Source organism: Podarcis muralis, chromosome 17 (genome assembly GCF_964188315.1).
Source record: "Podarcis muralis chromosome 17, rPodMur119.hap1.1, whole genome shotgun sequence".
In the NCBI taxonomy this organism is placed as follows: domain Eukaryota; kingdom Metazoa; phylum Chordata; class Lepidosauria; order Squamata; family Lacertidae; genus Podarcis; species Podarcis muralis.
Window position 1 is genome coordinate 5,059,911 of NC_135671.1, and position 24,612 is coordinate 5,084,522.

At 46.6% G+C, this 24,612-nt stretch overlaps 1 protein-coding gene and 1 long non-coding RNA gene across 3 annotated transcripts in view; one reads left to right on the forward strand and one right to left on the reverse strand.

The window, feature by feature from the left end:
- CPLX1 (complexin 1) overlaps positions 1-17,930 on the reverse strand; it is a 149,310-nt gene extending 131,380 nt beyond the window's left edge. The window contains exons 1-2 of one of the 2 annotated variants that reach the window (XM_028712326.2): positions 17,590-17,930; positions 15,396-15,510 (exon numbers count right to left, since the gene is read on the reverse strand). In XM_028712326.2, the coding sequence (XP_028568159.1) occupies positions 15,396-15,426 (31 nt within the window). In that variant the 5' untranslated portion in view covers positions 15,427-15,510; positions 17,590-17,930. Of the gene's footprint in view, positions 1-15,395; positions 15,511-17,348; positions 17,560-17,589 lie in introns of those variants that run through there. The other variant, XM_028712327.2, reaches the window with a different exon arrangement.
- Positions 1-24,612, forward strand: part of LOC144325946 (uncharacterized) — a 351,581-nt gene that overhangs the window by 97,260 nt on the left and 229,709 nt on the right. The window lies entirely within an intron of this gene.

Here is a 24,612-nt window from a genome sequence, read left to right on the forward strand (position 1 = left end):
AGAGAAGTTTAGCTGTCTCTCTAGTGCAGAAGTCAACAATTTGGGGAGGACCATGGGACTTTTGCAAACAGATAATATTGCTGTGAGCAAACCCCCCCCCACACACACACACACTGCAACCAAGCACTCACCACAACCTATTTTATTGGCTACAATAAAGAATTTCTTTTATTGGGGGATGGGTGGGTAAAGAGACCTTTGGGGCACCAGGAAAATGTCTCTGTGGGCACATGGACTGTTATGGTGGTCAGGTTCATCCTAGTGAGGTGTGGGGGGGGCAGAATGGGGAGTAGGTGCCCCACTTTGATTAACACTGCAGAGTGGGACTGACCTAGCAGAGAGGATTAGAAAGGACCACTTCTCCATAGTTGGCTACTCTTCATGTGCAAAAGGGGAGGGGAGGATCTTTGAGAGAGCTTCTGTGTGCCTCCGTGCCTTCCTAGCCATGCACACCAAACTGTAAACCTTCTGCAAATGTTTTGCTGTGGATCAGGGGTCAGCAAACATTTTCAGCAGGGGGCAGGTCCACTGTCCCTCAGACCTTGTGGGGGCCGGACTATATTTTTGGGGGAAACACGATCAATTTCCTATGCCCCACAAATAACCCAGAGATGCATTTTAAATAAAAGGACACATTCTATTCATGTAAAAACATGCTGATTCCCGGACCGTCTGCGGGCTGGATTTAGAAGGCGATTGGGCCAGATCTGGCCCCTGGGCCTTAGTTTGCCTACCCATGCTGTGGATCAAACTTGTTTGCCGGGCAATGGGGCAAGAAAGGCTGTGTGTGTGTTTTTTTGCCAAATCATCTTATTGGCTCTGGGCAGATGTGTACTCACGGTTTTAATGTTAAGGAAGGGTTAAGGAAGGGTTTTGATAACGTATTTTGACACAAGACACCCTCCTTTCAACATTCATAATACGTTATTAAACTGTGACACCAGAGGGCGCTGTAGCGAAACCAGCAACCAACAGTAGGAAGACAGCATTTTTGAGGGGGGTGGGGAGTTCAAAAGCAGTTTAATTTACAAGTATGCCCTGTGACGTTTTAGAATGATATATCTAATATCGTTCTAATAGTGTTAAACAGGTTAGTAAAGATCCGGCCTCTATCTCTGTTTCTGTCTCTCTCTCTCACTGGCCTTCCTGGTCCTTGATGCTACTGCCGGTGGGTTTTCTTTAGAGGGGGCACTTTGTAAATATTGGCCCTTTCACAATATGCAGGGGTGTTGGTTTTGATGGGGTAAGCAGTGGGGGCACAGTGCGCATGCCAAGAGGGACTCTGAGCAGCACATGGGTCCTGCAAATGGAATGGGTAACAGCTGCACCATCTGGATGATAGCTGGGGTAACAGACAATCATTTTTGCAATAGTGTGAAGGGACTAGGAATGAGACTGGTTTTTCAAGAGTGCCCCACCCATAGGAAGGACTCTGTTTGCAATGTGTTAGCAAGTAGGAGGCATCATCTTTTTTGCCCACAAAGTCTCTGAAAACGACACTATATAGTGATGTAGCAGCCTTACAGGAGCTGTGTGTGTGTGTGTGTGTGTGTGTGTGTGTGTGTGTGTGTGTAGCGGTGAAATGGTGACCTATTGCAGTGCAGATTAGTAGCTCTGTGGCAGCGACTATCAGCAGAGCAGTCTGTCAAAGCAAGAACACACGCAGCAAAGCCATTTCGCCATCCTCAACACTTTTCGAAATAACCTCCCTTCAGAGTTCAAAAAATAAAGGAAAGTTCCTTCCCTTTCTTATATAAAAGAGCTGTGCTGATCATTCCAGTTCTTATAGTTCAGCAGTGGCAAACCTGTGGCTCTTTCGCAAGGACGGTGATCAGGAATGATGGCGACTGTGGTCTGGTGCCCCTAGTTATCCACACCTATTCTAGCTGAACATTTGCCCTCCTGCTGTCATTTATGAGATAACGTGTGTTGTTTTCAGAAGCCTTAAAATGATAAATAATAAAGAAATGTCAGCATGCTTAATGGGTTTGGCCCAAATGAAATATGAAAGAGACCGTAGCAGCATATGCTTACCCTAGCTTTCTGCGAGCTTAATGCTTCATTTTAAATCTTTTATCAGTGGCCGCGTAACATTTTCCCACGTCTGTACAAACTGCATAGATTTCATCAAAACACTTTGGGGTGGCTTAATAAGTCTGTTGTGGAAGTGAATACCTTTAGCCTGATCCTCACTAAAGAATTTCCGAAGAGGCCAATAAATAAATAAAAGGAGAAGTGAGAATTTGAACAACTGAAGTTTGTTGCATCTGTTTCCTTCTGCTGGGACCCTTCTATTTATAATGAAGTCACAGTTTAACCAACTAAGTGGACTGTCTCTTGGGAGAGGAAGAATCTAGGACATGCTCTTTTTTAAGGGCAGTAGGAGAGAGGATAGTTTCATTTAGATGTGTCAAATGCAGCTTCTTACACAACTATCTTTACCTCTTCCTTGATTGGCTCTCGAAAGTATATCAAACCCTGGGTTAAAGTTGAGCCTGGTATAAGGGACTTTTCGCACATTATACAGAGGCAATATGACTTCAGTGTAGACTCAACAGGGAGCTGCAGTCAATCACAGCTACCTGACAAGTGCACCTATAAGTTCGCACACATAAGCACCCACATGCTTGCAAACATATGCTTGTCACAATGAGGGCTGAAACGAGGCATCATTTCCCATCCCACTCTGTATTTATCGCAAGCAGCTCTGTTTCTGTTCCACTACAGTTGGTCTTCAGCTAAAAACATAGTCAACTCACTGTCTGCTGTGGGCAAATTATGCAACTCGGAATTTCACAAAGGAAACACAATGCAAAAGGGGAGGGGGATGTAATCAGTTATGTAACATTTGTGGACTGAAAGCAGCAGCAGCAATGAATGCCAATTGTATTTGATAGATCATTTACATTCCAGACATGGAACAAACAAGCAAACATTGACAATTTCTGATCCCGTTTTCCTCCCTCCCTCTCTTCCTTTCTTTCTTAGATCATAAGATCTCAGGGCGGTTCACAGAATAAAAACAGGATAAAAAGAAAAGGTTTCAAAATTCTCCAGCATCCCTTTACATTTGGAGGTCCACATGCCAGAAGATCCAAAACAGACTGGGCTGCTTCCAAATGCTACATAAACAAAACAAATATAATGGCCACAGCACACCTGTACTAAACAATATTGGACTCATTAGATCTGAAATTTGCTGGCCATCAGTTACCCTAAGGCTGGTTATCCACCCAAACACTTCTCAGAGCAGTAAAACAAAAAGCTTGAGAACTCCTAGAACTTCCATTTCACTCCTCATGTCACATCCATAAGCATTTATAATCCACATCTACATTGCAACCATTTTTTGATGCAGCTTATTATCAATAAACTATGGGAAGTGTATGCATTTCCAACTGCATTTCTCCAAATTCTGCTGCCTAGGAAAGAAAATATCCTTATGAATTGGGATATGAATAAGGGTTCTTCTTTAGATGGTGGTTGAGCTCACTGCAGAGCTTTGATCAAGATGGAAGAAGGTTTTGTGAAGCTATGACAACAGAAGAACTGCACTTCCCTCATTAAGTTGCATCATATCACATCCATGGCTTCAGAGGGGAAAACACAGAATTACATGCCCTCTCTTTCGTCAATTGGACTCCTGTTCTTCAACAGAACAGCCTCTCCTTTATTCTCCCAAAGTGCATTTATATTTTCTCAACCAAACAATCCAATTACTCTGATTTCTATTCTGATTGCTCACCAATCTTTAAGAAAAAGAAGAAGGAAAGCCTACAAGAAACCATATTTTCCGTTAGAAAATGAAATCTGTGAATGTGCAGAAAGACCGTAATTATTAGAGAAACAGTATTTTATCTGATGACAAGATAAGGATACAAAGGGTAGCAAATAGGTTTTGGGGGGTTTTTTTACTTCCATATAGCAGGAGAGGAGCTTGTGGGATTTTCCATCACTGGTGCCAGAATAACTTGGCTGGGTTTGGATGCTAAACACCTTGACTTAGGGGCAGCATTTGCTGCTCAGCCTTAGGCAGCAAAAAGCCTGGAGGCAGCATCTGACTTGGGCACAGTTAAATCATGAGCCAAATCCTCCCAAGTCAGGTTGGATCAAATATGGCTGTTCTACCTAGGACTCCACTACTGGACCAGTAGGGTTGTTGTTTTCTAGGCCAGGGATGGGGAGCATGTGCCCCATACCCTCAGTGTTGCTATGCTACAGCTCCTGCTTTGGGATGCAGGTGGCGCTGTGGTCTAAACCACTGAGCCTCTTGGGCTTGCCGATCAGAAGGTTGGCAGTTCAAATCCCCGCAATGGGGTGAGCTCCCATTGCTCTGCCCCAGCTACTGCCAACCTACCAACTCGAAAGCACACCAGTGCAAGTAGATAAATAGGTACCGCTGCAGTTGGAAGGTAAACGGCATTTCTGTGCGCTCTGGTTTCCGTCAATGTGTCCCATTGCACCAGAAGCGGTTTAGTCATGCTGGCCACATGACCCAGAAAGCTGTCTGTGGACAAACACGGCCTGAAAGCGAGATGAGCACTGCAACCCCATAGTCTCCTTTGACTGGACTTAACCGTCCAGGTGTCCTTTATCTTTACCTTTTACCTTACAGCTCCTACCATCCCCGAGTAGACTCAGGGCCAAGACATGTTTCCTGGCAAGTGGGCCACTGCTGCTTACCAGGAAAGGGAGAGGCAAGGTGGCAGGGAGGCTGGCACAGTGCAAACAGACCAGCAGGTGTTTTCTGGATTGGCTCTGCTGACACACCTCACTGCACCAACCTCCCTGCTGCATCCCCACTGCCCCTCTCCCTCCTACTAAGTGCTGGTTTTGACCTATAAAGCCTTAAATGGCTCAGGACCGCAATACCTCAAGGACTGCCTCTTTCAATATGAACCTACCTGGACCCTGAGATCACCTTCTGAGGCCCTCCTTTGTGTGCCTCCTCCTCAAGAGGTCCGGAGGGTGGCAACTTGAGAAAGGGCCTTTTCTGCAGTGGCTCCCCACCTGTGGAATGCTCTTCCCAGGGAAGTTCGCCTGGCGCCTTCATTACACACCTTTAGGTGCCAGGCAAAAATGATCCTTTTTAACCAGGCCTTTGGTTGACCTGGTTGATATCCTATACCCTTTTAAAATGTGGCTATTGGGAGGGGTGTTATTGGGCTATTCTTCTTATTTTGACGTTATATATTGTGATCTTTTTGTGAACCGCCCTGAGACCTCCGGGTATAGGGTAGAATATAAATTCAATAAATAAAAATAAATACTAAGCAACAGTTACCCACCTATCAGGAACCTAGTATAGCAGCTCTGCCCCAGCCTACATGTCATTTCTGCCTCTTGCACATAAACAGTTTGGTCTACCTAGGTGTTGACAGCTGGAAAATTCTCTATTGGTCTACCAAATGATGACTGCAGTGAACAGCAGTTCTGCTTGGATTGGCCAGCTTGATTGGCCAAACAATTCCATCACAGAACCAAGACCTGGTGGCAGGTAGCTAAAAGGCTATCTATTTATAACTGCTATTAGTGGCAGTCTTTTTGCTCCTGAATTCTTCACCCAGTGCACATAACTTTGCATTACTTTAAAACACACATACATACCCTGTAATGTACACCTTCATTTATTTGCAGCAGCCTCCTGATGCCCTGTTATGGCCTAGAACTATTTTAACAACCTGTCAATAAAGTGTCATGTACGCTTGTCTAATCCTATCATTTCTGAAGCATCTGTGCCTAATTTGCATTTCCTTAGTCTCCAGCCAGTTAGTTTGTTTTTAAAAATGCTGATGCTTTGCTTTTGTGTGTGTGTGTGTGTGTGTGTGTGTGTGTGTGTGTGTGTGTGTGTGTGTAATTTTAGTTCTATAGAATTACCTGGACTGTTGCAGCTGGCAAATGAAGGAGGAAGGGATATTACACAAACTAGGGAAGAAAAGCAGGACGTAAAGGAGGGATGTGAAAGGAGGGGAAACCACTCTTTCACGCCATCTGGTTTCTCCCATGTCACACAATGAACCTGCATCCTTCCTTTCTGTTTTTTCACTGCAATAGTACGTGCGCTGAGTAGAAAACAACCGTGCTCACAAACTTTTCAGGTTTTAATATTTCGCTTATGTCTGAATTTATGAGTCACTGCAAGGCATTCAATGAACTGTACTACAAAATAAAATATGTTACCTGAATAAAACAAGAAAGAGCAACACACACATACACACCACTGAACAGAACAGCAAAAGAACAGAAGCTGCAGCCCAACCCTGAATGGGCATCCACAAAACACTATGGCTGCAACAGACCATTGCTAGGAAGGGGGGCCTGGCTCACACCCTCCTATATTCTCCTGCGCCTCTCCTTGCCCCATGCACACAGGTTACCCGTAGGCTGAACGCACACCATTCATATCATAGAATTGCAGAGTTGGAAGGGATTCCAAGGGTCATCTAATCCAACCCTCTGTAATGCAGGAATCAAGTTAATGAGCATAGTAAAGGTAAAGGTAAAGGGACCCCTGACCATTAGGTCCAGTCGTGACCGACTCTGGGGTTGCGGTGCTCTTCTGGCTTTATTGGCTGAGGGAGCCGGCGTACAGCTTCCGGTTCATGTGGCCAGCATGACTAAGCCACTTCTGGCGAACCAGAGCAGCACACAGAAATGCCGTTTACCTTCCCGCCAGAGTGGTACCTATTTATCTACTTGCACTTGGATGCGCTTTCAAACTGCTAGGTTGGCAGGAGCAGGGACCAAGCAACGGGAGCTCACCCCGTCGCGGGGATTCGAACCACCGACCTTCTGATCGGCAACTCCTAGGCTCTGTGGTTTAACCCACAGCGCCATCCGCGTCCCTTAACAAGCATAACTTCCCCTAAATAGAATCACAGAATTGTAGAGCTGGAAGGGGACCTGAGGATCATCTAGTCCAAACCCCTGCAATGCAGGAATAAGCAGATGTCCCCTATGGGGATCGAACCTGCAACCTTGGCATTATCAGCGCCATGCTCTAAGCAACTGAGCTATAGGTGTCTTGATAATATTATAATACTATAGGTGTTCCTAATATTATCATTGTAGTTTATTAAGGGTGCTGGGAATTGTAGCTCCGTGGAGATGATGATGATGATAATGATAATAATGATAATAATGATAATAATAATAATAATAATAATAATAATAATAATTCATTTATACCCTGCCCATCTGGCTGGGCTTCCTCAGCCACTCTGGGCGGCTTCCAACGAAATATTAAAATACAGTAATGCATCAAACATTAAAAGCTTCCCTAAACAGGGCTGCCTTCAGATGTCTTCTAAAAGTCTGGTAGTTGTTGTTCTCTTTGACATCTGGTGGGAGGGCGTTCCACAGGGCGGGTGCCACTACTGAGAAGGCCCTCTGCCTGGTTCCCTGTAACTTGGCTTCTCGCAGTGAGGGAACCGCCAGAAGGCCCTCAGCGCTGGACCTCAGTGTTCGGGCTGAACGATGGGAGTGGAGACGCTCCTTCCCAGGATTCTTTGAGGGGAGAAGTGATGTGCTTTAAATGCATGGTGTGCAGTCAGCAAGATTCTATTGAGCCCCTTGCTGATGTGTGACCAGCTGCTTGCACCTATAGGATAAACAGCGTAACCACCAGCAGTAAGGACACTGTAAAAATCATCTGCCAAAGAATTTTAAACTTCCACAGCTGAAACATTTAGTACTTTGACATGTGAACCTAGGGAGCTGCCTTAAACCAGTCTGACCCTTGGTTCATCCAGTTCAATATTGGCTACTCTACATCACCTGGCAGCAGCTCTCCAGGTATTCAGACTGGAGACGTTGCCTAGCCCTACCTAGAGATGACAGGGTTTGAACCTGGGACCTTGAACATTCAATGCACCTTGTGAAATTGAAATGCCTTGGCCAGTGTTTTACAGCAGAGGGTGAAGGAGGGCCCAAGTGGATTTCTCTAGGTAGAGAGTTTGATAGTATGAATGTTCCACCATGGAAAAATCCCAGCCATATGTCCCAGCAGAACAAATCCCTATAAAAGGAAAAACACAGCACCAGACCACATCCATAGCTCCTGAGATAGAATAAACCCAAAGATATTATTCCTAAAATATGCAGGACCCAAGCCTGTCACAGGTTAAAAAGTAACAGCTACCAATCTCTCGAAGCAAACAGAAAGCTTGTGTAGAAGAGTCAGAATTAAAGTGATGTGATCTGTGCATGCTGTTCAAGAGCAGCTTTTGCCAAATATGGGATGTTTTGGACTACATCTCTCATCATCCTTGCCAATTGGCTACACAGGCGGTGGCTGATGGGAATTGTAGTCCAGAACATCTGGACGGCACCAAGTTGGGGGAGCTTGCTCTAAGCCAATGGGAGAGCTGCAGTGGGAGTTGGTTTCATTTCAGCAATAAGGCTTTTCATCCTTTGGCCATCTCTCTGTATCGTTCATTCTCCAAGCTGAGATCCTCCCTCTTTTTGCTAGTTGCTTTTCTTAAGTATCGTATGAAAAATCCCAATTTTAAAAATAGCTTCAAAAAGAGGAGTGTCTCTTGCTCTTAATGCATCATTTCTATGAGGACTTCAGGACTCTCTTTCGGAGACAAGGCATGCTCTAGAGTGGTTTACCATGCCACCTAGCAGGGATTTTAAGAACTGAACTTTGCTCAGAAAGAGCTGGTGTGAACGAGAACACTGGTGTGAAAGCGCTCAAGCAACAAAAGCATGAAAGTTTGGAGACAGCCAAGAGAGATTGACGGGTGCATGTCATTATTTAAAAAAGTCTCCAAATATAAGAATGCTTTATGATAGCAACGTAAAAAGCTGTGCACCCTCAATACCTCCCTTTGCTAGATCTCCAAGTCATGTACTGTTGCCGGGCAGTTTTTCTTTCTTTGTAAAACTACAGCACTGCGGAACCACTAGTAGAAAAAAATTCATCAAGATGATACATGAAGGGAGCTTCTAGCAAATTTTGGGACAGAATGCTCTCCCAGGGATGGGGAATCTGTGGTCTTCCAGATGTTGAACTATAGTTCTCATCACCCCTGACCATTGCTCATGCTGGCTGAGACTAATGAGCAATGGGGATCCAATGAAATCCAGAACGCCACAGGCTCCTCCCCCCTGCTCTGCAGGCAAGATCACTACCCTGCTTCAAGTCTTAATGATCTTGGATAATTCTGTTCAGGATTCAGTACTTCCACTACTAAATATCTACCAAAAACAGAAGAATGTAGCAATATACCTAATTTCATTATCTAATACCAGCTTCCTCAACCTTGGCCCTCCAGATGTTTTTGGCCTACAACTCCCATGATCACTAGCTAGCAGGACCAGTGGTCAGGGATGATGGGAACTGTAGTCTCAAAACATCTGGGGGGCTGAGGTTGAGGAAGCCTGATCTAATACCATCTGGTTATGCAAATCCATATGTGACCACTTGTCTGTATATGCATGAATGCAAGTAAAAATGGGCATACTATGCCTAGTCAGATGCCTCCATGAACCATCTTGGCAGGTGGGCAGGGCTGCCAACCTGTCAGTCACCTGACATCATACAAAATCATGTGACTCAAAGTCTAATCCATTGGAGGAGGTTAAAGGCCTATCTTCAATCTTAGTGATACAGTTCTGTTTAGTCTAAGAGCTTAGGTCAGGGAAAATAGGTCTCTGCCCCAGACACCATATGACATCAGGTGACAACTGGTGGATGAGGTTTGCCCAAAGTGGTCTGGTGCAGTGTTCCCCAACCTTGGGCCTCCAGCTGTTTTTGGACTACAGTTCCCATCATCCCTGACCACTGGTCTTGCTAGCTAGGGATTATGGGAGTTGTAGTCCAAAAACAGCTGGAGGCCCAAGGTTGGGGAACACTGGTCTGGTGGACCAAATCTGGAGGCTAGTGGACCTAATTAGGCCTGCAGGCTAGAAGTTCCCTACTGTCTAATGTCTCCCTATACAGGCAAACCTCTGATATATTGTGAGTCCAGTTCCAGACCAGCACAATAAAGCAAATATCGCAATAAAGTGAATAATATATTTTTGTTTGTTTTCCTGGCTGCAGGGGCAGGAGGGGAAAATCTCAGCGCCAGCCCTAGCCTGCCCTCCACTCCTGTGGCTGAAAGAGGGGCAGCAGTGGTGGTGGGATTCCTTCCCCTGGAAGTGGCTGTGCTGCCTGCAGCTGCACCCACATCCACGTAAGGAGCGATATCTGTGAAGCCCAATAAAGCAAAGTGTGATGAAAACAAGGTATCCCTGTGCATTGCTGGCTCCATGAGGATACACTGCATCATAGCAGCTGCAGAAGGCAGATTTAGGCTGTGAGTCTACCTTCACTTACCTGGAAGTAAGTCCCATTAAACTCAGTGGGATTTACTTCTGAGTAGGCCTAGGGAAATAAATGGACCTACATTAACCATGTTCATTAACTTCAATGGGTCTCCTCTGAGTAAAATTTAGTTGAATGCCATTCTCAATTAATTAATTTATTGCTAATATGGTTGTGGCCCATGGGATGGGAACACCAACTGGATTTCCCACCTCAGGCACCAAAATATGTTGAACCAGCCCTGCTCCTATGTTTTTCCATCGATTTATAGCCACTCTCTTCTCCCAAGACAACTTTACGGCCTCTGCCAGCTAACAGATCAGATCATATTGTTTGTTTCATTAGCTTTCTTAACCTTGCCTCACTCTAAATTCCAGTGTCTGCCTCGATGCCGGCTGCATGTTTGACATTGTTTCAAGGTCAATATTGCTGCAAATAAGCTCCAGAATTTCAGCCACGCTACAAATTCTCAATAAGCAGTTCCTAAGCAGATTCCTCATTGTTCCTAGGTAATGACAAAGAATATCTCATGTAAAAGCAAAAGCCTCGGTAGATTTAATTTGTTTTGTTTCATATCAATGTGTTTGCACAACGTTGGAGTCCAGCTAGTTTGAAATTAGCTAATTTAAAATTGCCAAACAAATCAATTGGGTCTGAACCTGCTATTATAACCTCGGTCTGCTCCAAAGTAGGGAAATGCAGTTGTATTTTCAGTGCAGTTCCAACCTGCATCGCTTCTGTGCTTCTTATTGATTTCCTGACTCTTTTGCCTCTTTTCAAAACGTTGGCAGACTAAATTTGTACAAAACATATTCAGAGGTGCTCCCCCCCCCTTTTTAATACTACAAGCCACCACATGTCTAGCTTTAGTGAGACCAAAGCTCACAAACTGTTCTCCCAAGTTCTCGTCTCTGATGTAATACCCAAGAGGGATATGTGAGTAAGTTTATGTTAGAAAGCAGCAATTAAATTGCTGATTGGTTAGGCTGGTGTGTTGTTGTTTTTCCCCGAAAAGATCCACTCTCTTCAAGAACAACGGAACTGTAGGTCTAATTAAAAGCCCGTAAATAGCATCACCAAAGCCGGTGGGATTTATTGCATCCTGAACTGTAGTCATGTGCTCACCTATCTTAATGAAGCACAACATGACAGTGTTCGGGCTTGAGTCCTGCATATACACCTACTGGCGTGTTTATGTATAGGTAGAGCTGATATGATGGGAACTTCCACCCGTCAGTATCATCCCTCCCAGCAGATGCCAGTCAGGAGGGAAGGCCCACATAATCAGCCATCCACTCATCTGGCAGGAAGAGTTATACACAATGGCAGCATGGCCAGTGTCAGAGGCCAGCATCTACCCTCAGGAGGGCCCAATTGAAGTCATTGAGATGTGATCTCCATGTTGCAGCCAAATGTGCTTACCTGCCTTAGCGCTGGCCAACCTGCCTTGCCTCGACTGTGTCAGAACTGGAAATGAAGACCTCATGAGAATACACTTGCCCTATCACATCCAGGTGAAGGACAATTCTGATCAGCCGGTTGGCGGGGAGAACAAGTCTCCTGGGATTGGCTGCACTACTGAAATGGAGATTTGGTGGTGCAGAGAACTCTTGAAGGAATCCCACCTTGGAGTCACCACCTATCAGCTGATAGTCAGTAACTTCAAGCTCAAGAGATTGGCAGTGCTACCAAGTTCTCCATGCAGAAAGCAAGCTAGGAGTCACCACTTATCAGCTGATTGGCAGTCACTTCACACCCTACTCAGCTTCAATTTATACTTTTTGGTGTGACTTGATACGTTACAAAGGAAGAACAGTTCATTGGGCATCATAGCGTAACTAGATAATGATTGCCAGATGGGTGGAGCTCTGGCCACCTTTCATAATGGCCCACCAAGGTGGGGGATCCCGGGATCTGGCCCACCAGCCAGATCCAGTTCCCTGCTCTGGTGTATTGCAGTTTGCCATCACGGTCACATTGAATGATCTAGGTCAAGTCACTGTTAGTTAGCATCAGTTCTCCAACTGTAATAATGGGAATAATGATGCCCTACCTCACACAGGAGTCCAACCATTGTTACTCTTGCCTCTCTCACTTCCTCTCTGCTGATTCCATGCCAATGTTTTAAAGATGGATGCAAAATGACTATAGGCATAATCCAGGCATGGGGAACCGCTGGCTCTCCAGACATCACTGAACTACAACTCCCACCATCCCTGGCCATTAGCCATGCTTGCTGGGATTTATGGGAGTTGTAGTTCAGCAACATCTGGAAAGCAAAATGTTCCCCACACCTGGAATCATGCTTTTCTGTGAGGCATATTAGTAGACCCCTGCAGGAACAAGCACAGGGATTCTACCTTGTTTTAAAATGTTTTTAACACTGCATTTTAAAATTGTTGTGGCCCAGCCTGAGAATGTATGGTGAAGGGCAAGTAATTAATCAGATTAAATTTATTGTTGTTGTAATAAGTGAAATAGATACTGTACATAGTGTCCCACTTCCTTTCCTTCCTGCTGATCCTCAAGGTGTGAGTAAGTTGCAAGTCAGGACACCAAGAATGAGATTCACAAGTGGTTGACATGAAACTCCTAGTACCCACCGTGCTATAGTGCTACTTGTTCCCCAAACTCCATCATACAGTAGGTATAATGTTCCTCAGGGAAGGGGAGGGAAGGGGAGGGGAGGGGAAGGGAAGGGAAGGGAAGGGAAGGGAAGGGAAGAGATGTGGATCTTTTGACAATCCTTTTCCCATGGATACAGCTATGCCCACAAAGGGATAGAACATGCTATACATTTCCAATGATAAGGCTTCTTAATAGAAATTGACTTTAACAGAATTTACAAGCCCAGCCATGTGCAGCACTGCAGCCAAAAAGCCAAAAGGTTTTTTTAAAAATAAAAAATAACAATATAAATACAAACACTCTCTCTCTCTCTCTCTCTCTCTCTCTCTCTCTCGTATCAAACCACTCATTTAAATCACTTGCAAATGAGAAAAACTATTTCCTTGTACATAAAAAAAGAATTAAATTGAATATAAATGTGCCTGATGAAGTAAATAGCTTCCTAATGTGTTTATATTGCAAATTGCATCCACACAGCATAACAAACAAAAATCCTATCACCAACAGGATAATATGTATGCGGAAGAAAACCTTGCATGACTTGCAAAATCACCAGGAGTCTATCAATGACCTTCAAAGCAGGCCTTAATAGGACTTGAAACGACAGCCAATGGAAAAGCCTTTTGAAATGTGCCCCGTAATGGCACAGGAGGAAGAGAAGCCCTCCATAAGGGCACTTGAATAGCCAAGTCATACAGAAGCATCTTCATTTGTACTTTTTCTTGTAAGTCATTTGTACCATGCCCACTTGATACTAATGGAGCATCCATTAAAAGATCAGACACCAGCCAAAGCCGACCACAATAGGACTCTTTAATGATCGACACTGGCTTTCTTATTGCAGCATTCTCCATTTCACTTTATTCACACCAGTCATCCAAGTGCCATCTGATACTTCGATACCACAACTGTACATCAGCTGGAGGTTGAAACCGGTGTGACTGATAGGGCTTTCCCCGAACAACCTGGGTGCTTTGTGGGTGTGTTTCTTTATTTTTATTCTTTATTAACAATATGTGTAGCCCACCCTTTTTATGCGCAGATACCAGGGCAGGGTACAGCACATCAAATAAGGTCATATAATGCGCATATATAATACATAATAAAAACCCTTTTAAAAAAGTATAAAGAACCCCTCCTCAAGCAATAGAAGCAGCTGAAAGCACAGATCAGGCTAAATCAACACTAAATTAAAACACCCAAAGTGCCTGGGCAAACACCTGGTGCCAAAATGATATCAATGAAGGCATCGGTCATATATAACTAAGGAATTCAAAAAAAAAATAAGGTGCCATTAGAGAGAAGACTCCGGTGGTGGCTGATGAGAATTGGAACAGGGAGGGCAGAAAGCAGGAAGACCAACAATATTGGAGACAGAGCCAAGGAGCAGGAGAGCCAACTCATTATTGCTTTGTTGCCATCCTCCTTCCTATTGAGTTCTACAAGGGCAGTACGGAGGCTAAGGTGGAGGAAGATGAAAGCCAGAGCCACTCCCTGGACTGATGGAGTTTGGTGGGGCAGCTCCCCATTCACCCAAATGGACCAGCCACCACATAACACATAACATAACATAAAGCCTTCTCTGAAGATCACAATAATTGTGCTGAGAATTACATCGCAGAAATCCATCACAGAATTACAGTCCTCAAAATCCCATGACCGAGCACCATAGCAGATGAACTGGTTTAAAACAACGTTTCTAATGCAGGTGTCCTGCTAGTCTATTAAGCAGGCTTCCCCAAACTCGGCCCTCCAGATGTTTTGGGACTACAACTCCCATAATCCCTAGCTAGCAGGACCAGTGGTCAGGGATGATGGGAATTGTAGTCTTAAAACATCTGGAGGGCCGAGTTTGAGGAAGCCTGCTATTAAGAATGTATTTTCTCTCTCCCTCTGCCATAAAGCATATGGCTCGTTTCCAGTTATTCTGGTTTGGATCATTCTTCTCTTCACAGTTCCTGCGAGAATGCTGTCAAAGTGGTTTGTTTTTTAGTAGGGACCATAAATAGTGAACAATATCTGAGCATTTAGAATAGGAGCCTGGAAGTTCAGGAACCAGCCACAGGCTTGAGGCAACTTTCAGTGCTGCCCCCTACTGGCACAGTGATTCAGCAAATAGTAAAACCTCAATTATAAGTTGCAAGTTTCCCAGTTTGGATACCTTATATAATATATCGGGAGGAGGAATAAAAGGTAAATGTGCAAAGAGAAGCATTCTTTATGTAAGCCGTGCAGTTTGGTGGTCTGCACTGGGCTTCCTCAAATTCCCTTATTCAGTATGAGTATCCATTTGAATTTTTCACTGGTTGTTGTCAAGGCAGAGGGAAAGCGTGTAAATCCACATTTACAAAATAGCAGCAGTCACACCAATTCCCCTTTCATTACAAATTCCAGAGAGGTGACATAAGATTCCTTCCCATTAAGCAGTCACAAAATAGCACCATTTTCCTCTTACCTCCTAAGGCTTGCTTCATTACAAATTCCATGGTGATGGCTTTAGATTCCTTCCCACCAGAGCAGTTCTCACATGCAATTCAGACGGAGACAAGGTCTTGAGTTGCAGCCTGCAGCTGAATTCACAAAGCAAAAGATTAGCATTAGGGTTGCTGCATTTTGTATTCTGGGCCCCAGCTCTATGTCTTACTGCATTAGATCTACATGTCCTATTGAAAGTCTGCTAGGTTGAACTCCCTCCCTTCCACTCCACACACACGGCCATTTATCGCACTGGAGCCAAAGTTACTTGATCATGTTGTGAGCAACTAGGGAGTATTATATATTCCTTAACATTCTGTAGTATGATCTTTAGGGAGTCAAAGAATATGGGCAATCTACTGCTGATACATTGCCATGGGATAGCACTGAATTAACGGGGAACTATTCCCAGAGTTAGATACTATTCACTCTGAATCTTTCAGTAGAAAATCAAGCACACAAGAGCTATTTAAGAAAAGAAAAGAAAAAAACCTACCTGAGCATTCAATTGCTATGTAAATAGATCTGCACACAGAGCTGTTTAATTGAATTTGCCAGGCACCCATTTAGTTTTTATACTGGGTCATTAGAAAGGAATATTCAATTCATTGCAAAAGCTATTGGGTTTAGTTGACATTTTCGAATGAGTAAAGAGTCCAACATTTTCAGCTTGGTAGTCCTTCGTGGTTTTTGAGAGATGGTGCTTTAAAGGGGGGGCAAGTTCTAGCTATTAAGAGCAGACGTTTGGCTGGGGGGCATTTGAAGGTTGAAGTGCTTGTGCTCCTTGAATTCTCAGCAGCAGGCTTCTCTGTCAGAATCTCCTAATGGCCAACCGCATGTCTGCACCACTGACCAGAAGAGCTACTCCAGTCAAATTGAGTTAAATATCAGACACATTATGAGAGAGATTTAATGCAAATTGGCTACTGAAATGGCATCAAGATCTTGTAAGCTAGGAGACCCTAAAGTAAACTGGATGTATCTCCCTTTAAAAACAATGTCAATTTCCCTAAAAGTTATTAGGAAGTTTTCTTGGGATTCAGCACAATAATTTAGAATTGTAGCATAGAATTTCAGGTTGCGGCAACTAAGTTAAAGCTGTGAAGTAGCAAATAAGACATCCCCACTGCCCAGGGGTAGGAGTTTTCACAAGCAAAATGCTATACCTTATTTGACATGTTCATGTCAAGCTGCTTAACAGAACTTGAACTCCAGAAGTGAATTGGATTATTAGAAAGGGAAGATCGCAGGTAAGACTTATTAACCAATGATGCTCCTTTCTAAAAGCTCTGCAGAGAGAACCAAATGCACTGCAAATCCTTCCAAAAATGCTCCATCTCAGTTAAATAACACACCCTTCTTTCTTTTCTCATTTTAAATAATGATATTGAAGACATTTAGGCAGACCTATTTTCCTTTAGAGAAAGGGGAATGCGAACTAGAGATAACTTATTAAACAGAACACAGTGCTGCATCATTTGAGCATTTTCCCTCTTCAAACTTCTACAGGCAAAGAAATATTGTGACCTCAGACTTCTGCTTTTTTTTTGGGGGGGGGGTCAATGCATGCACCAAAGGAACGAGAGACATGCTTGAAATTCCAATGAGGTTGCAATGAGACTACACACAAAATTTGGGGAAAGGGGGGGGTACTTTTCCAGGTATTGTGTTTTGCACCAAGGCGTCCAAGTGCCAATATTATATAAACGAACCCCTCCACGAGCTAATAAAACTCTCAACCAGTGAACTTGCAAAGGCAGCTGGCTGCAACCCCCTCCGTGCCCTGATTTGGGAGGCTTCGCCAAACAGTACGTGTATCGGAGCTTGTCCCATAGATCCATCCTTAGCACTTCCCCTCCTCTTCTACACAGCCAACTACCAATCTCTGCAACCACAAAGTATAGCGGGGTTTTCAGCACCTAGGACAGCTTACCCGCTGCACAGCGAGAGAGAAAAAGCCGAGCAATTCCTTATCCGTGGGGGAGCTCGCAGCAGCAGCAGCAGGGCGTTTGAGCAAGAGAGGGGGAAAGAGCGTGTTCAGCACCAAGGACACTTCCCTGCGACCGGGCGGTGCCTACTCCCGTACTAAGGACACATTGCTGAGCCCCGAGGCTTCAGCACCACGGACAGCTCCGGCCTTTGGAAAACGGGCGGAAAGGACTAGCGAGAAATACCTTCTTTGCAGCGTCTGGGTTCCTGCCGTCCTCTCTCCCCTCCTTGAGATACGGAGACAAGGTCCTTTCCCGGCTTTCCTAGCAGATCAGCCTCCCGTTCCTAGCCGGGTCCATGTGTTCCTCGTGAGTTCAAAGGCGTCGCTTGAAGGGCATAGGCAGGAGCAGGCGCGAGAAGTTATCTTCCTTTGAACAGGGTCCTGGCACGATGAGGCAGCAACGGAGGAAGGACAAGCCGCCAGCTCCTTACTTTCTCTACTCCCTCTTTTTATCACGGGATTTCCGGACCATCCCACTGACACTATTCCCTCCTTACACTACGCTGCCTCCTTCCTCCTCCCTCTTCCTCCTCCCGCCACCGAGGCTGCTGGATCGGCATTTCTTGCCTGGCTCTCGCTTTCCCCCCTCCCCCCCCCCCAACTCCCCAGCATCCCACGGTAAGGGTTGCAAGAGGCGAGCAGCTGCTCCTGCCGCAGGAGGTTGCTGCCGGCACACCTGCAGTTATGGGGAGGGGGCAGGGAGGGGATTGACTGCAGATTGCCGGGGTGGGGGCACCTAATCGAACGGGGAACCCAACGGAACAACAACACCCGCTTGCAGTTTTGACAGGGCGGAGGGGGAGGGGAGTGCATTTGTTCATCGGAGCAAACTGTTATATTTGTGATAAGGCGTGAGAGCATCGGAAACAGTCGTGGAGGTGGGGATTTGGCAGGGTGGGTGGGAAGCGAAGTCAGCAGTTTCTCTGCAAAGCCTCTCGCGCGGAAGCGATACTCTCATGCCTCACACCCGTGATCACGCTCATTGTTATTCTCGAGAATCTGGGACTCTAGAGAGAAAGGCTGGAGGCTCAGGGACAAATATCAGGGCGACGGCTGTTGGGATGGCATCGCAAGGCTGAGAGAGTAGGGAGATGGCCTCCTAATACATTCGAGACAGAGGGATCTCTCTCTTCCCCGCAAGCTGCTGGTAAATTGTGTTGATTTCGAAGAGTATTTTGCCCTCCCTTCTCTCCGCCCGCCTCCCTTGCAAAGGGGCGTCTGAAGGTTAACAGAGCAGTATGGCTGGGGAATGTCAAGCTTTCAAGATGCTGTCCCTAGCGGGGCGTGTCAGAAGCGAAAGTAAAGCAGGACATAGAATGGCACCGCCTGCCTGGCGCTCCCCAGGCTTCCACCGAGGAAACGGCAGATTGAACAGGAGGCGGTGTGAGTGTGTGTGCTTGTGAGGTGACTTTAGGCGAAGGAAGCCAGGGGGAACCCTTCCGTCCTTCGATCCCCCTCGCCCAGCAGCCTCGCCCTCCCCCCTCCCCACCCCGCCTCAATTAAAAAATGCTGCAATAGTGCTACATCCTCCTGACTCTTGCTGCAGACCCGGTCAGCTGATGTAGCCTCCTAAGGTACCTCTGTGCTGGCGTGACGGGAAGGAAACGACCCGAACAGGCTGCAACAAAGACAGCGGGGAGCGGGGGGAGGGAAGGGCAAGCCAGGCAGAATGACGGGGGAGCGATCCAATTAAAAAAAAACCAGAATAAAAAAGAAGGCGGGTGGGGAGCCCTCGCGAGGAGGCGAAGAGAGGAAGCGGGTCATTAGAACGCGCTGCTACGCTTCCAGTCGGATTCAAGGTCAAAGGAGCGAAAGCCCATTCTGGCACGTGTGAAAACGTGAGTGGGTTGACCCGAGTAAGAAGGTGAGGGCACTGGGGATGCTGAATCCTATACTCTTGAATCCATTTAGGTCATATTCAGAGCAGACCCATTTTTAGCAATAAATCGGCCATGGCTAATTTAAGCCGGTGATTTCAATGGGTTTACTCTTGAAGATGACTTGGTTGGCTATCACCCATACACCTTGACTGTAGGCATATTTTTTAATCGGTCCCATGGTTTTCCATGGCACTTACTCCCATGTAAGCATGCATGGTCTTTTGAAAACAGATTTCCTTTATTCTGATGTGAAGGCTGACAGTTCGTGCCAGACCTGATTGCAGATCTCCGTCTCTCTCTCGCTGGACTGATTCGCAGGGTGTCCCCGCCCCATTGTTTTGCTGACTGCAGCATCAAGGGATGACTTGTGCATATGAAGCCTTGGCCGTTGCAGCTCTAACATCAAAGGCGCAAATAGTTCCACAGCATTTCAAATCCAATGCATGACAATGCAGTCAGCTCACCTCTGCGGCTGCCATTCATCAAGGGTAAAGAAGCCAAGGGTGAGTTTTACTCATTGCAGACCCACTGAACATAACTAAATTCGGACCATTAGTTTTAGTCTTTCTAAAACTTCATTGAACACCACCCCAATATGTGAACCAGGCACCTGCTATTTTGATTTAGTCTGAATGCTTATATGACCTGAAAGTGTTGCTGTGCAATGCCAGGTCAATGATGAATAAAACCACTGCCATCCACGACCTGATTGTGGATGGAGGATTTGACCTGGCATGTGTGACAGAGACCTGGTTGGATGAGGCAGATGGGCCTGTCCTTGCCGCTGCTTGCCCACCAGGTTTCTCTTACGCACAGCAACCCAGGTCATGTGGGCGGGGAGGGGGGGTTGCAGTGATTTTTAGGAAGTCATTAGTCTGCACCAGGCGTCCTATTGGGAAGACCCAATTTTCTGAGTGCATGTTCTGGAAGTTGGGCAATAGGGGCAGTACAGGATTCCTATTGGTGTACCGACCTCCCCGCTGCACCAAGGATTCCCTGTCCGAGCTGCTTCAGGTCGTGGCGGATATGCTCCTGGAGACACCTAGCTTGGTTGTCCTGGGGGATTTTAACATCCATACCGACACGACCTTACAAGGGGCCGCTCGGGACTTCGTGGAAAGCATGGCCTCCATGGGGCTGTCCCTGAATAAGTTTGGCCCAACTCATAGCCGCGGACATGCCTTAGACTTGGTGTTTACCTCTACAGATGTTGGTGATCTGACATTATCTAAAAGCGAAACAAAAGAAGTGCCATGGTCAGATCACTTCCTGGTGCAACTGGACTTCTCCGCGACCCTTCCCCTCTGCAGGGAGGGGGGACCGATTCGGATGGTCCGCCCCCGCCACTTAATGGATCCAATTGGCTTCCAGAGAGTGGTAGGGGATGTTTTATCCCAAGTTGATGGCCTTTCAGCTGATTCCCTGGTGGCCCGCTGGAATGCGGAGTTAACCAGGGCTATTGACTGTCTGGCTCCGAAGCGCCCTCTCCGATTGCATGGAGCCCGGACAGCCCCGTGGTTTTCCCCGGAGCTGAGGGTGATGAAACAATCGTTGAGACGGCTAGAGCGCCGGTGGCGGAAAACTCATTCTGAATCAGACCGGACACGGGCTAGAGCTCAACGTCGAGCCTACCAAGTGGCAATGGCGACGGCGAAGAGGGCCTTCTTCACCGCCTCCATTGCATCTGCAGAAAACAGCAGCAGGAGACTTTTTCAGGTAGTTCGCAATCTATCGGAACCACCTGCACCACCGGGGCCTGGTAGGGACCCCAAGATCTCCTGCAATGCTTTTGCAAAGTTTTTTGCAGATAAAGTTGCTCAGATTCAGAAGGAGGTAGACTCCACCGTGGGAGCAGGGCCAGGGTGGGAGAGTGCTAGAGTTCTGTCTGGTCCTGTTACATGGGATCAATTCCAATCTGTTACCTCCGAGGATGTGGACAGGCTGCTTGGACAAGTGAAACCGACCACCTGTCTCCTGGATCCTTGCCCATCCTGGCTGATAAAAGCGAGCCGGGAAGGGCTGGGCGATGGGCTCTGCGGGGTGGTGAATGCTTCCCTCTATGAGGGAGCCTTCCCAGACCCGCTGAAAGAGGCGGTCATTAAACCGCTTCTTAAAAAAACATCTTTAGACCCAGCCAATTTGGCCAACTATCGCCCAGTCTCAAATTTACCATTCTTGGGCAAGGTGATTGAGCGGGTGGTTGCCAGACAACTCCAAGCACGCCTGGAGGATGCGGACCATTTGGATCCCTTCCAATCGGGATTCAGGCCTCACCATGGGACTGAAACTGCCTTGGTCGCGCTGGTTGATGATCTCCGGCGGGCTAGGGACAAAGGTGAGAGCTGTTTCCTAGTTCTGCTGGATCTCTCAGCGGCCTTTGACACCATCGACCATAACATCCTTCTGGACCGTCTAGAGGGGCTGGGAGCTGGGGGCACTGTTATACGGTGGTTCCGCTCCTTTCTCCTGGGCCGTGTCCAGAAAGTGGTGGTGGGGGATGAGTGTTCAGACCCCTGGGCTCTCACTTGTGGGGTGCCTCAGGGTTCCGTCCTCTCCCCCATGCTTTTTAATATCTATATGAAGCCGCTGGGAGAGATCATCAGGGGGTTTGGGCTGGGTGTTCATCAGTATGCAGATGACACCCAGCTCTACCTCTCCTTTAAATCAGAACCAGTGAAGGCGGTGAAGGTCCTGTGTGAGTGCCTGGAGGCTGTTGGAGGATGGATGGCGGCTAACAGATTGAGGCTGAATCCTGACAAGACAGAAGTACTGTTTTTGGGGGACAGGGGGCGGGCGGGTGTGGGGGATTCCCTGGTCCTGAATGGGATAACTGTGCCCCTGAAGGACCAGGTGCGCAGCCTGGGAGTCATTTTGGACTCACAGCTGTCCATGGAGGCACAGGTTAATTCTGTGTCCAGGGCAGCTGTCTACCAGCTCCACCTGGTACGCAGGCTAAGACCCTACCTGCCCGCAGACTGTCTTGCCAGAGTGGTGCATGCTCTAGCTATCTCCCGCTTGGACTACTGCAATGCGCTCTACGTGGGGCTACCTTTGAAGGTGACCCGGAAACTGCAATTAATCCAGAATGCGGCCGCTAGACTGGTGACTGGGAGTGGCCGCCGGGACCACATAACACCAGTTCTGAGAGATCTGCATTGGCTCCCAGTACGTTTCCGAGCACAATTCAAAGTGTTGGTGCTGACCTTTAAAGCCCTAAACGGCCTCGGTCCAGTATATCTGAAGGAGCGTCTCCACCCCCATCGTCCAGCCCGGACACTGAGATCCAGCGCCAAGGGCCTTCTGGCGGTTCCCTCATTGCGAGAAGTAAGGTTACAGGGAACCAGGCAGAGGGCCTTCTCGGTAGTGGCTCCTGCCCTGTGGAACGCCCTCCCAGCAGATGTCAAAGCAATAAACAACTATTTTACTTTTAAAAGTCATCTGAAGGCAGCCCTCTTTAGGGAAGTTTTTAATGTTTGATGCTGTACTGTTTTTAATATTCAGTTGGAAGCCGCCCAGAGTGGCTGGGGAAACCCAGCCAGATGGGCGGGGTATAAATAATAAATTATTATTATTATTATTATTATCCTGTCCTTTCGATCAGCAAGGACCCCCTCCCCAAGGTAGCTTACAAAGTTAAAATGACATAGAACAACCAGAGCAATAAAGCCACCCCCTTCAATAAAACAATAGAGAAACACCAAAAGCTGCATATAGCAAGCAGCAGTTAACATCAGCCTAGCCCAGACTTTCCCAACATGATTCCCACCATATCATTGAACTATATTGACCTCATCATTCTTGACTACTGGTCATACTGTCTGGGGCTGATGGGAGTTCACAGCATTTGGAGGATGTCAAATTGAAGAAGGCTACTCTGGGCCAAAGGGCCACCTAAAAATCCACGTCCTTTCTGCCCATCCAAAGGTTAGCAGAGATGAGTCCAGGCACACCTGCACAAGAGCATTTCGAAGTCATGCTGCTATGACTGAAGGTGCAATTTTTCACACTTAGGGGCATTTGTTATCCCTAGAAGAGGAGTCTGCTGCAGCAAACTGGCAACGTAAGATGAGGAAATAGCTAGACCACAGACCAAAACTATGGAATTCACTCCCACAGGAGGCAGCAATGGTTACCAATTTTTAAAGGAGGGTTAGACAAATTCAGAGTGGCTACTAGTCACAGTGTCTATGCTCTGCTTCCATAGTCAGAGAGGTTTGTGAGCCCACACGCTAAAACCTTGTCCCTGGAGCTCACCACCCAGAAATGAGACATGAGCTCCAGCGCCTTTTCCGGCCTTTGCCCCACCCCCAGCTGGCAGCCCGTTGGTCTGCTGAGATGGGGGCAGGACAACGACCACCCTGTAGCAAGGTGGGGTCGCAAAACCTGCCCACCTCTTGGAGGGGGTGAGCGGACAGTGCTTCTGAATATCAGGTACTGGAAACCATAGGATTGGGGAGTGCTCTTGCACTGAGGTCCTTCTTGTGGATTTCTCATAGGCATCTGGTTGGCCACTGGGAGAGTAGACTAGATGGACTATTGATCCAGCGGACTCTTCTTATGTTCTTATGAGGACCCTATACAGCCTAGGACCCTCATACCTACGAGACCACCTCTCCTGGTATGTCCCATGGAGGACCTTATGGTCTGCAAATAACAACACCCTGAAGATTCCAGTGTCATATTCATGGGAATCCCCAAGATTTGCAACCCACCCTTCAAATTATAGCCTAATGAGAACTCAACATATTCAGTAGTTGTAGAATTTTGAGTGTCAGTGGTGGGGAATGGAAGTGATGGGCATCCATCATTGTCCCAAATCCAACACTTTACTTTTCTCCATGGAAATGAATGGTAGCCAGGGGAGGAGGTTAAGGGATGTTCTTAGAGATACCATTGTGTGTGTGGCAGTGAGTTCCTTCCAATTATACTTGATTACTTTGTCCCTTAGAACTCAGTAGGATTCATAGCCAAATAAGCAACCCCACCCACTTTCAACAGAGCCTTGACCCTTCATCTGTGTAATTTCACCTTGGGCTCCATTTCTTGGTAACACAAGAAACTGATGCTAGCATGTGACTGAAGACCAGGAAAGCTAGCTGTCCCGTGGGTGGGTGGGTGGCTAAGTTAGGGTGCAATTCCTATTTGGCACTGCTCACATTACTGAGATGAGCAAACCATTCTGGCAGGAAACTGGCAAAGGAAACCATTAGAATTTTATGTGTTGCGCATGCAAAGGTCTCTGAAGTAAACTCAATTATTGAGGGCAGCAAATAATTCATGTGCATGGAACCATAGACTTATATCCTTTGTCAATGTGGGATAGAGTT